Source organism: Melanerpes formicivorus, unplaced genomic scaffold (genome assembly GCF_026170545.1).
Source record: "Melanerpes formicivorus ecotype bairdi unplaced genomic scaffold, bMelFor1.0.p_v2 SCAF_75, whole genome shotgun sequence".
In the NCBI taxonomy this organism is placed as follows: Eukaryota; Metazoa; Chordata; class Aves; order Piciformes; family Picidae; genus Melanerpes; species Melanerpes formicivorus.
The window spans coordinates 237,267-249,627 of NW_027142427.1; the positions used below are offsets into that span (position 1 = coordinate 237,267).

The window sequence follows — 12,361 nt, forward strand, 5'->3', positions numbered from 1 at the left end:
CCTGGGGCAGCTTCAGACTGTGTCCTCTTGGTCTGGTGCTGGTTGCCTGGGAGAAGAGACCAACCCTCACCTGGCTACAACCTCCCTTCAGGTAGTTGTAGAGAGCAATAAGGTCTCTCCTGAGCCTCCTCTTCTCCAGGCTAAACAACCCCAGCTCCCTCAGCCTCTCCTCACAGGGCTGTGCTCCAGACCTCTCCCCAGCCTCGCTGCCCTTCTCTGGACACCTTCCAGCAAGTCAACGTCTTTCCTAAACTGAGGGGCCCAGAACTGGACACAGGACTCAAGGTGTGACCTAACCAGTGCTGAGTACAGGGACACAATGAATTCCCTGCTCCTGCTGGCCACACTATTTCTGATCCAGGCCAGGATGCCATTGGCCTTCTTGGCCACCTGGGCACACTGCTGCCTCATGTTCAGCCTACTATCAACCAGCACCCCCAGGTCCCTTTCTGCCTGGCTGCCAGTTAGAAGACAAACCACCCTCAAACTAGGATGCTTTCCTGTTTGCACCTACACAGGACCAGCAAAATTATCACCTGTTTTGTTCTGAAGGATGATATCTGTGTTGTCTGGATCAAAGCCACACTTGTTTGTACACTACAGTACTGCAACACTCACAGAAAGCTACCTATCAGTGACATCTGCACCGATATTTATTATGCAAGGGAGAACAATACCTTGTTGCAATTTTCTGTCTGGTTTGTCTCAGTTCTTGGCACAACAGTGGAGGGAAGTGAAGGTATGTGTTTCAATTCCTTCTAAGGGCAAAAGCAGAAAATTATGTTAGCAAATGCTGGCAAACAAGCCCCCAAACTGAGCTTCTAATAACTGGCAGGCTGTAGCTGAAGATGTTTTGTGCTACAATTACAGTCACTCATGTCTGTGGTGCATGCAGAATTTTAACTAAGCTAATATAGTGTTTTCCTTCTCAAACACACAAGGTCCCAATTTGTTTCAATGAAACCCTCCTAATGAGCTCTTTTCCCTTTAATGAAGTATTATGGTACACATTGCACTGCTACCACACACACTGCCACAGCTGCAACGCTCTTGTAGCACCCACTAACTGAACCAAGTCTTGTCATGGGGCTGGTTTAGATCTGTATCTGCAAACACTCTCACTAAAGTAGTTCTGTATTGCTACTGAGCTGAAAGTCCTTAATTATTGTCTCAGTTTGTTAAGTCCCAAGTGGGAGGTCAGTAGAAGGCCAGTGAGTACTTGCTGGTAAAGCTGGTCAGAAGTTTCCCCCTCATGTGCATCCTCAACCATCTCAACACTTCCACATTCACAATCCTAAGACAGTGCAGAGGAGCGATAAGCAGTAACCTGCACCACACAGAAGCAGAGATTCCCAAAGCTCCAAGTCTGTGTAGTAGGAAGCAAAAACCTGCAGAGTAAGAAGTCTAGTAGGACCCAAAGTCCAGGCTGCAGAGAAATACATACTTGGCACTATATAGAGAAAAGACCTTCAAGATCATCAGGACCAACCTATCAGCCAACACCATCTAATCAACTAAACCATGGCACCAAGTACCCAATCCAGTCTCCTCCTAAACACCTCCAGTGATGGCAACACCACCACCTCCCTGGGCAGCACATTCCAATGGACAATCACTGTTTCTGTGAAGAATTTCTTCCTAACATCCAGCCTAAACCTCCCCTGGCACAGCTTGAGACTGTGTCCTCTTGTTCTGGTATTACTTGACTGGATGAAGAGACCAACCCCAACCTGACTGCAACCTCCCTTTGGGTAGTTGCAGACAGCAATAAGGTCTCCCCTAAGCCTCCCCTTCTCCAGGTTAAGCAACCCCAGCTCCCTCAGCCTCTCCTCACAGGGCTGTGCTCCAGACCCCTCCCCAGCTTTGTTGCCCTTCTCTGGACACCTTCCAGCAACTCAACATCTTTCCTAAACTGAGGGGCCCAGAACTGGACACAGGACTCAAGGTGTGGCCTAACCAATGCTGAGTACAGGGACACAATGAATTCCCTGCTCCTGCTGGCCACACTGTTCCTGATCCAGGCCACGATGCCATTTACCTTCTTGGCCACCTGGGCACACTGCTGGCTCATGTTCAGCCTACTATCAACCAGTACCCCCAAGTCCCTCTCTGCCTGGCCACTCTCCAGCCACTCTGACCCCAGCCTGTAGCACTGCATGGGGTTGTTGTGGCCAAGGTGTAGAACCTGGCACTTACATGTGTTCAATCTCATGCCTTTGGACTCTGCCCATCTGTCCAGCCTGGCAAGGTCCCTCTGCAGAGCTCTCCTACCCTCTAACAGATCAACTCCTGCCACCTGCTTGCTGTCATCTGCAAACTCACTGAAGATGGACTCAATCCCCTTGTCCAGATCATCATTAAAGATATTGAACAGGATGGGGCCCAGCACTGATGCCTAGGGGACACCACTAGTGAAGACAGGAGATGCCACAGGAATGAGAAGATAAGCTTATGCTTGAAACTTCAGAAGTATTTCAAAGGCATAAGGCAGAACTCCAAGCAGCTCTTAAACTTGCTCCATACTATGCAGGTCCCTCTGAAAAGGCAACATTCAATCAGTACATTTTCTTACCACATCATTCTGGAGTGTTTCTATGGATTTCTTGTATTCTTCAATGGCTGTCTGGATGCTTTCAACATCATGAGACACACTGGTGAGCGTGCTGCCTATGTTTGCTACAGTCTGGAATGAAGAAGATGGCAAAAAAGCCCATATAAATCTCAGTCTTCCTCAAACTGCACCTTCCCCAAAGAGCCCATCTGCTAAACAATGTTGTGTTAGTGGAACTGAAGGCAGGCTGCCACCCAAATCTGCACACAAATGTCGAGGATTCAGAACTTCCCTTGCAGACAGAACTGCAAGTTGTAACCATTGCATCTCCAGGCCAATAACCAAAGCCAGCCTCTGCACAATGAGACCTCAAGCTAGTCGAGGGAATCCCAGGCACAAATCCAGGCTGGGCAGTGACTGGCTGGAAAGCAGCCCTGAGGAGAGAGACTTGGGGGTGCTGGGGGAGGAGAAGCTCAACAGGAGCTCTCAGTGTGCACTTGCAGCGCAGAAAGCCAATCAGATCCTGAGCTGCATCAGGGGAAGTGTGGCCAGCAGGTCGAGGGAGGTCATTCTCCCCCTCTACTCAGCTCTAGTGAGACCCCACCTGGAGTACTGCCTCCAGTTCTGGAGTCCCTATTACAAGAGGGATCTGGAGGTGCTGGAAGGTGTCCAGAGAAGGGCCATTAGGATGATCAGAGGGCTGGAGCACCTCTGCTATGGGGACAGACTGAAAGAGTTGGGGCTGTTCAGTCTGGAGAAGAGAAGGCTCTGAGGACACCTAATTGTGGCCTTCCAGTATCTTAAGGGAGCCTACAAGAAAGCTGTAGAGGAACTTTTTAGGGTGTCAGGGAGTGATAGGACTAGGGGCAAGGAAAGAAAAATAGAAAGGGGTAGATTCAGATTGGATGTTAGGAAGAAGTTCTTCCCCATGAGGGTGAAGACACTGGAACAGGTTGCCCAGAGAGGTGGTAGAATAGAATAAACCAGGTTGGCAGAGACCTTCGAGATCATCACATCCAACCTATCACCCAACACCATCTAATCAACTAACCATGCAACCAAGCACCCTATCAAGTCTCCTCCTAAACACCTCCAATGATGATGGTGTTTAGGAGGAGACTTAGGTAGAAGCCTCATCCCTGGAGGTTTTTAAGGCCAGGCTGGATGTGGCTCTGAGCAGCCTGATCTACTGTGAGGTGTCCCTGCCCTTGTCAGGGGGGTTGGAACTAGATGATCCTTGAGGTCCCTTCCAACCCTAACAATTCAATGATTCTGAAGGCACTGACATGACCTTCTTACTACCCAGACTATATCCAAACAAATACAAATGCTCCTCCAGGCCTTCATGTTGCATGGTGTTGGGTGATAGGTTGGACTCGACGACCTCAAAAGGTCTTTTCCAACCTGGTTAATTCTATTCTATGTCTGAACACAGGTTCAGTAAGATCTCTCTGTCCTCAAGGACCTCACAAGACCTTTAGGTTATCCAGGGAGGTTGTGGATGCCTCCTCTGTGTGGGTGTTCAAGCCCAGGTTGGAAGAGGCCTTGAACAGCCAAGTCTAGTTGAGAGGGATTCCTGCCAATGGTGGGGAGGTTGAATTAGGTATCTCTAAGGTCCCTCCCAACCTAATCTATTCTATGATTCCCTGGGTTTAGTGTATCAACCTTCCCAAACACAAATCCAAGCAAGATCACATCCAGAAAGTAGTGGAAACAGATGCCACATCTAACTTAACTTACTTAGATTGAACAGCAGAGACTGGAGAGATCTCAAAAGTTCCCAGGAGCTTTGATTTTTGTGATACAGGATGGGGCCTTGGTGCTCAGCAGACTGCTGCAAGCTAAATGTGTGGGCCCTAACACTTTGTCTTAACAGACCAAAGGCAGCAAGGTGACAAGATTTGCCTGTATGTTATATATACACATAAAGCAAGCAGGTGCAGGTTCCAGACTAGGTATTGCCTTAAGACTTCCTTCTGCTATGACACAGTAAAAATCCAGCATGCTAACAACAGTACATTACAAATAGCTTTGTACTCCTCCCAGAAAAAGAAATCCAAGCATCCTGATCAGCCAAACCACACTAATTGCTGTCCCTGCCCATGGCAGGGGGGTTGGAACTAGATGATCCTTGTGGTCCCTTCCAACCCTGAATGATACTATGATATGGCTAGCCTGGTGATTATACCTTCATTTTGCAGGGGAGCAAATGAGAAGTGGAAACCCATAACAGCCTGGGCTGCCATGAGGTGTGAGCCTGAGAGGAGTGCTCCTTGCTAAATAAACAGAACTGCTGGGGAAGACACAGGGAAGTTTCAACAAGCCATTCTTCTTAGCCAGGTAAACAAGATAGTTCTTTAGTAAAGACTACTCAGCCAAAGCAGATAAGAAGACACTTTAGTAACATAGTATCATAGTAACATCCAGGGTTGGAAGGGACCACAAGGATCATCTAGCTCCAACCCCCCTGCCATGGGCAGGGACACCCCACACTAGATCAGCCTGGCCAGAGCCTCATCCAGCCTGGGCTTAAACACCTCCAGGGACAGGGCCTCAACCACCTCCCTGGACAACCCATTCTAGGGCTTCACCACTCTCATGGTGAAGAACCTCCTCCTCACATCCAGCCTGAATCTCCCCACCTCCAGCTTCATTCCATTTCCCCTAGTCCTATCACTACCTGAGATCCTGAGAAGTCCTTCCCCAGCCTTCCTGTAGGCCCCCTTCAGATAGTGGAAGGCCACAATTAGGTCACCTGGGAGCCTTCTCTTCTGCAGACTGAACAGCCCCAACTCCTTCAGTCTGTCCTCATAGGAGAGGTGCTCCAGCCCTCTGATCATCCTTGTGGCCCTTCTCTGGACACGTTCCAGCACCTCCACATCCCTCTTGTAATATAAGTCACTTCAGATGTTTCTGCAAGCCAGTAGAGCTCATCTGTCAAAGGACTGTCAGAAACCCATCCCAGTTCAATTCAGGTTTTTCCATGCATGTAATGATCACCAAGAAAGCTCTCATGCTCATGTTTTTGGGCCCACTGCTCCCAAGTTAGACTCCTACCAGTCTCAAGAATGGAAGTGGAGGTGCAGAATGATACCCTGCTGAAGGTGAGGGAGTTTTCCAGAAAGCAATCCAATTTCTTTTCCAATTGCAAAAGCTGAACAAGCACAAGTTGTGTAACTGCAGGCAGGACTCCTTGCAGATTAAGATTAGCAATCTGAAGGAAACTAACCAGAAAGGTCAGATCCAAGGTAAAGAAGTGCCAACATAATACAAAGGCACCTCCAGAAAGGGACAAAGCAAGACCTTCAAATCATTCATCTCTCATACACTGTCATAGGACCACACAACACCAAGTACATGAAGTCCAATTTAAGAACAAGAGAAGCAACTACTCCTCACAGGTAATTCAGGTAACTCCTGTTGGCACCTGCTGTCCCCAAGAGCCCAGCTGCAGCACAGAACACATTTAGCACAGCCACATTCACAGTACTTGCCTTCTGAAGCTTCTCTACTGTAAGAGGAAGAGAAATCAGATCAGAAGCAGACTTTATGTTGTTTTTGAGATGATTTACTGTTGAGGTCAACAGCAGGATCTAAAACCAAAGAAGAGCATTTACAATTAGTCAACATAATCCCAACTCTGGCCTTCTCCAACACCAGAGACTTAACTTCTATCAAAAAAAACAACACCCATATGGCAAGACAAAAATTATCCATGTACACAGAAAGGAAACACACTTCTCTCTGGGTTACAAGTCCAGCAAAACATCTGGCCTCTTGCAAGAGAAGCAAGGGCTTCATTATCATTTAACTGAATGAAAGCAATAGAATAGAATAAACCAGGTTGGAAGAGACTTTCAAGATCATCGCGTCCAACCTATCATCCAACACCACCTAATCAACTAAACCATGAAACCAAGCACCCTGTCAAGTCTCCTCCTGAACACCTCCAATTATGGTGACTCCACCACCTCCCCAGGCAGCCCATTCCAATGGGCAATCATTCTCCCTGTGTAAAACTTCCTCCTGACCTCCAGCCTGAACCTCCCCTGGCACAGCCTGAGACTGTGTCCTCTTGTTCTGGTGCTGGCTGCCTGGGAGAAGAGACCAACCTCTGCCTGTCTACAACCCCCCTTCAGGTAGCTGTAGACAGCAATAAGGTCACCCCTGAGTCTCCTCTTCTCCAGGCTAAGCAACCCCTGCTCCCTCAGCCTCTCCTCACAGGGCTGTGTTCCAAGCCCCTCACCAACTTTGTTGCTCTTCTCTGGACACCTTCCAGCAAGTCAACCTCCTTCCTAAACTGAGGGGCCCAGAACTGGACACAGTACTCGAGGTGTGGCCTAACCAGTGCAGTGTACAGGGGCAGAATGACCTCCCTGCTCCTGCTGGCCACACTGCTCCTGATGCAGGCCAGGATGCCATTGCCCCTCCTGGCCACCTGGGCACACTGCAGGCTCATGTTCAGCCTACCATCAACCAGCACCCCCAGGTCCCTCTCTGCCTGGCTGCTCTCCAGCCACTCTGACCCCAGCCTGTAGCACTGCATGGGGTTGTTGTGGCCAATGTGCTGAACCTGGCACTTGGATGTGTTCAATCTCATGCCATTGGACTCTGCCCATCTGTCCAGCCTGTCGAGGTCCCTCTGCAGAGCCTCTCCACCCTCCAGCAGATCAACTCCTGCCCCCAGCTTGGTGTCATCAGCAAATTTACTGATGATGGACTCAATGCCCTCATCCAGATCATCAATGAAGATGTTAAAGAGGATGGGGCCCAGCACTGATGCCTGGGGGACTCCACTAGTGACTGGCCGCCAGCTGGCTGTGGCACCATTCACCACCACTCTCTGGGCTCGGCCCTCCAGCCAGTTCCTAACCCATCGCAGTGTGCTCCCGTCCAAGCCATAGAAGCCCCTTCTTTTCAGTAAGGTAGCCTCTGCCCATCTTACAGCCATACACTTGGAGAGAGAGGCTGTTACCCAAGAATGACTTACAAAAAATTGTGTAAGCAGCACTTAGATGGAAGGAAACAGTCATCCCCTTCTGTATTTAGCAATCAGACTTGTCTGCTAAAACCCAGCAAGGCCATGCAACATCGCCAGGGGAGAGATGGGCAAAGAAGTTACACCTATCACCCAAACCTCCTGCTACTGAAGTGAAACAGTGACAGTCTAGCTCAGTGTGGTGGTTTTAGGCTGTGCCTTTACAAATGTTCACAGATCTTGACCAGATAGTAGCAAAACGTAAATAAATCACTGTTGGGTGTAAACAGAAAAATAATGATAGCTCTTAACAATCCCTTTGGAACAGATAAGGGACTTAAAACAGGTTGTACAAAACTCTCTCTTCTTTTCACTACTTTGCTCTGGGAGAGAGAGGTTAACTTGCTCCTGCTTGACCTTGGCTGCATTGCTGTGGCTAAGCCTAACAAAAGCTCTCTCTGCTCCTTTCTCTCGTCCCTTTTGTGTACAAGGGGGAAAAGGGGGGGAGGGGGCAGAGGGAGAAGCTATTAGCTTCCCCTGGTCTTTGGCCAGGGGAGGGTTCTTGTGCTGTTTGTTAATTGTAAATACCTGTACATCCTGTATATTTTGTACATATTCACTGCATGGCATTGTAGATTGTAGTTTTGCTTGTAAATGCAGCTTCCATTTGCTTCCAGCTGAGCTGGTCTGGCAAAGTTAATGTTGTGAGGGGGCATTTCCAACCCACCACACTCAAGTTCTGTCAACTGTTTGACCCAGACAGCAAGGAACTCAGAGGGTCTTCAGGATTACCTATTCATTCCAGCTAAGATATTGTCAAAGCACCCAAAGAAACATGCAAACAACTACATGCTAGTCACTAACTACTAACACTATCCCTTTAGGATCAGTCTGTAGCCATCAGTAGTCAAAATGAAGAAAATGAATTTGTTCTCACATTTGACTACAAAAGGTAGAGAGGATAAAACTCACTTTCATCTGGTTAAGATAAAAAGCAATGTTGTTTTGCAAGCTGAGGAAATAGGCAAGGTACTGATTTTACATTGGGACAACACTGATCAGCTGCAACCTTTACTTCCACAGCTGTGAATGCTGGCTGAAACAATTCCCAGAAGCCTATCCCCAACAATACATGGAAAAATACCAGTAACTGAATTTTGATCACCAGAAGATCTGCCTCAGGCTCTAACCCTACCCTGCAGTGACTCGAGGGTCTGCAGTAACCACGTGCAAGTATCTTTAGCACCAAGGTGAAGATGACAGCAATTTAAAACAAGCACCTAAGTATCTGTGGATAATGCATGCTGCCAGATGCCAAAGACAGGCCAGATTTTCGAACAGATTTATGTGCCACATCAAGCACTTAACCACTGTGCTGGAGTGAAGGAAAAACAACGTGAGCATGCACTTCAGTACCCTTAAAAATGGAACCCAAAGTACCAGCTTCAGGGAAGATTCCCCACACACACCTCTTGATATCACTGCCTGTGAGCAGCTCTGAACATTTTTACCCTCCAAGGCAAGAATTTCAGTAAGAGCCTTGCTGGAAGCTCTGTTTGAGGCATGAGTTAATGCAGCAGCTGAGGAATGAGCTTTCTGTTAAGTGGCTTAGTTGCAGCCACGTAAACAGGGCTAAGATTTACACCAGCTCAGATCCCAAGTGTGTATTATAATGCAGATTTCATATTCACAAGACACCAGTCCTTCACTTGTAGCTACATCAACTTGTACTGATTCAGGTGGCTCTCTTCCACACCTATGAAACATTTTCAAATGCTCTCAGGAGTCTGAAATGTCAAATCATAAACATCAGGGTTCTTTGACAGGAATATTAAGCACTGCACAGGTCTCAGGTTCTTCCAGGTTCTGCATTCAGTCTTTCCACCAGCTGCATAATTTCTCCTCTTTGCAGTCAGTCTCCAGCCCAACTGGAGATGCTCAAACCTTCTTTATTTTTTTGCTTACACTCTATTTTAACTTTAATTTTTTATAGTTCAGCCTGTGGTCAGAGAACTGGTGACACATGGGTTTGATGGGTGGACCACTATGTGGATAAGGAACTGGCTTGATGGCCGCACCCAAAGAGTGGCTGTGAATGGCTCCATGTCCCAGTGGGGGCCAGGGACAAGCAGAGTCCCTCAGGGATCAGTCCTGGGACCTAACTTGTTCAACATCTTTGTGGGTGACATGGACAGTGGCATTGAGTGCACCCTCAGCAAGTTTGCTGATGACACCAAGCTGTGTGGTGCAGCAGACACGCTGGAAGGAAGGGAGGCCATCCAGAGGGACCTTGACAGGCTGGAGAGGTGGGCACAAGCCAACCTCATGAAGTTCAATAACAGCAAGTGCAGGGTCCTGCATCTGGGTCGAGGCAATCCCAGGCACAAATCCAGGCTGGGCAGTGACTGGCTGGAGGGTAGCCCTGAGGAGAGAGACTTGCGGGTGCTGGGGGACAAAAAGCTCAACAGGAGCTCTCAGTGTGCACTTGCAGCCCGCAAAGCCAATCAGATCCTGGGCTACATCAAGAGAAGTGTAGCCAGCAGGTCAAGGGAGGTGATCCTCCCCCTCCACTCAGCTCTGGTGAGACCCCACCTGGAGTACTGCCTTCAGTTCTGGAGCCCCTATTACAAGAGGGATATGGATGTGCTGGAAGGTGTCCAGAGAAGGGCCACAAGGATGAGCAGAGGGCTGGAGCACCTCTCCTATGAGGACAGACTGAAGGAGTTGGGGCTGTACAGTCTGGAGAAGAGAAGGCTCTGAGGTGACCTCATTGTGGCCTTCCAGTATCTGAAGGGGGCCTACAGGAAGGCTGGGGAAGGACTTCTCAGGATCTCAGGTAGTGATAGGACTAGGGGGAATGGAATGAAGCTGGAGGTGGGGAGATTCAGGCTGGATGTGAGGAGGAAGTTCTTCACCATGAGAGTGGTGAAGCCCTGGAATGAGTTTTCCAAGGAGGTGGTTGAGGCCCTGTCCCTGGAGGTGCTTAAGCCCAGGCTGGATGAGGCTCTGGCCAGCCTGATCTAGTGTGGGGTGTCCCTGCCCATGGCAGGGGGGTTGGAACTAGATGATCCTTGTGGTCCCTTCCAACCCTGACTGATACTACGATACTATGATAAGTCCCCAGCTGAAAGCTCAACACTGCACTTAAGTTAATCTCTTTGCAAAACCAAATCTGAATGGCATCATTTTCTGCTTTTCAGAACCAAGCACTGATCCCTCTCACCTGTTTATTGATCTCTGTGATATTTATCCAAATCTTACTTAGCCCCAGTTCTCCAGTCTCAATTTGTTCTAGCTGCTTTTGCTTCTGCACCAAATCTTCATTCAGCTTAGGTATTTCTTGGAAGGATGTCTTTTGATTGGACTCCACTGAAGAAATGAAATGATAATTACATTTGGGGTTAAAAACAAAGCCAAACCACAAAACAACCAAAACAAAACAAACAAACATCCCACAAAACCCCAACAAAACTCCAGGTAGACGACATTGAAAAGCAGCAAACAAATTGCAAGCAGCAACTCCTCCAGTGAGTGAAAGAAGGCAATAACAGTTGCAACATATGGGTTTATTGCCAATTCAGGATTAAATGTTTGCTCCAAATGACAGCTCTCTTTGTGTTTTAAGAGTACTAACATCTGCAGAGGGAACCCAGAGGGACCATACTAAATTTAACACTTTGCAATAGTACTGTTATTCTGGGAAGCCTCAGCAGATCTTTATTTAGTGAGGTTATTTTGCATTACTTCCACAGAGGCACATGAAAGAGTAATGAGACTGGGAGTAAGAGCTGCCAACAGCACCAGGGCAAAGGAAGCACCTGAAATGACCCTCAGTGCCCTTTTCAAGCCTGACAACGAAGTAAATTCCCATGAGATTAACATGATAACAGTTGCTCCGTGCGACAGAAAGACAGCTGAAAACCGATTACACACCAACATCTGTTGGTAAACAAATCAGTAAACAAGGTCCTTTGAAATCAAGTCAGTTATTACTGCCATTAATACCACAGGGAGAGGAAATGTGCAGCTCAAACCAACACCAGTCAGCCTCAGAAATGCAGCTCTACCAGGTCTGCAGTGACTAAGCTGTTTAGCTGCAAGCGCCATTAGGCAATCCCAAATCCCGAGGCCTACGAAACAAGCAGAGGTTTGGAGATGACAGCTCTCCAAAACCTGCACCTCCACCCTGGAACTGGAATGCTCCACCAACAAACTGCCATAGCTCAGGCCAGACTGCCAAGAGCAGTGGGACCTACGTGGTATGCAGCTGGCAGCACCCAGAGCAAATTCCCACGTGTGACGCATCTGGTCAGATGGGGAAGCCTTCAGGAGTGCTTCATGCTCGTGGAGTGTATGCCCAAAGGAACACAACTGGACTGCCCTTGCATCTTCAAAACCCACTTCACTTTCCTTGAAGCAAGTCCTAGAACTCATTGCTTGGTACAGAGTAATCTGCACTGATCACCCAAGCCCCAAGCATGGCTTTTGGTTAAGAAAGAGCCTGAAAGGTGTATTTTAGCCAAGGTGTATTTCAGTTGTGTGCTTGACACAAGCAGTTTACACTGAATCTGATGCTCCAGAGAGTCTTCTAGGTAAATTATCTCCTGTTCTGCCACTCCCATTGCATACAGTGAAACTCCACTTAAGTTTTTAACAGTGCTAGGAAAGTGAGTACTGCATGCACTCTTATCACTGCTAACAATTGAAGGAAAACACCACAATGACTTCCCCTTATCCAAACACTCAGCTCGAAAGATGTCTTCATTTGCAAAAAGCACTGAGAACCATACTCCATTTGTTCAAAGCATGGCAGAACATCAACAAATATCACT

At 48.0% G+C, this 12,361-nt stretch overlaps 1 protein-coding gene across 4 annotated transcripts in view; it reads right to left on the reverse strand.

Moving 5' to 3' along the window:
• Positions 1 to 12,361, reverse strand: part of EFCAB14 (EF-hand calcium binding domain 14) — a 28,597-nt gene that overhangs the window by 13,047 nt on the left and 3,189 nt on the right. For 2 of the 4 annotated variants that reach the window (XM_068163862.1, XM_068163860.1), the window contains exons 3-6: positions 10,753 to 10,898; positions 6,046 to 6,144; positions 2,573 to 2,683; positions 678 to 758 (exon numbers count right to left, since the gene is read on the reverse strand). In XM_068163862.1, the coding sequence (XP_068019963.1) occupies positions 678 to 758; positions 2,573 to 2,683; positions 6,046 to 6,144; positions 10,753 to 10,898 (437 nt within the window). The remainder of the gene's footprint in view (positions 1 to 677; positions 759 to 2,572; positions 2,684 to 6,045; positions 6,145 to 10,752; positions 10,899 to 12,361) is intronic. The other 2 variants (XM_068163861.1, XM_068163863.1) reach the window with 2 other exon arrangements.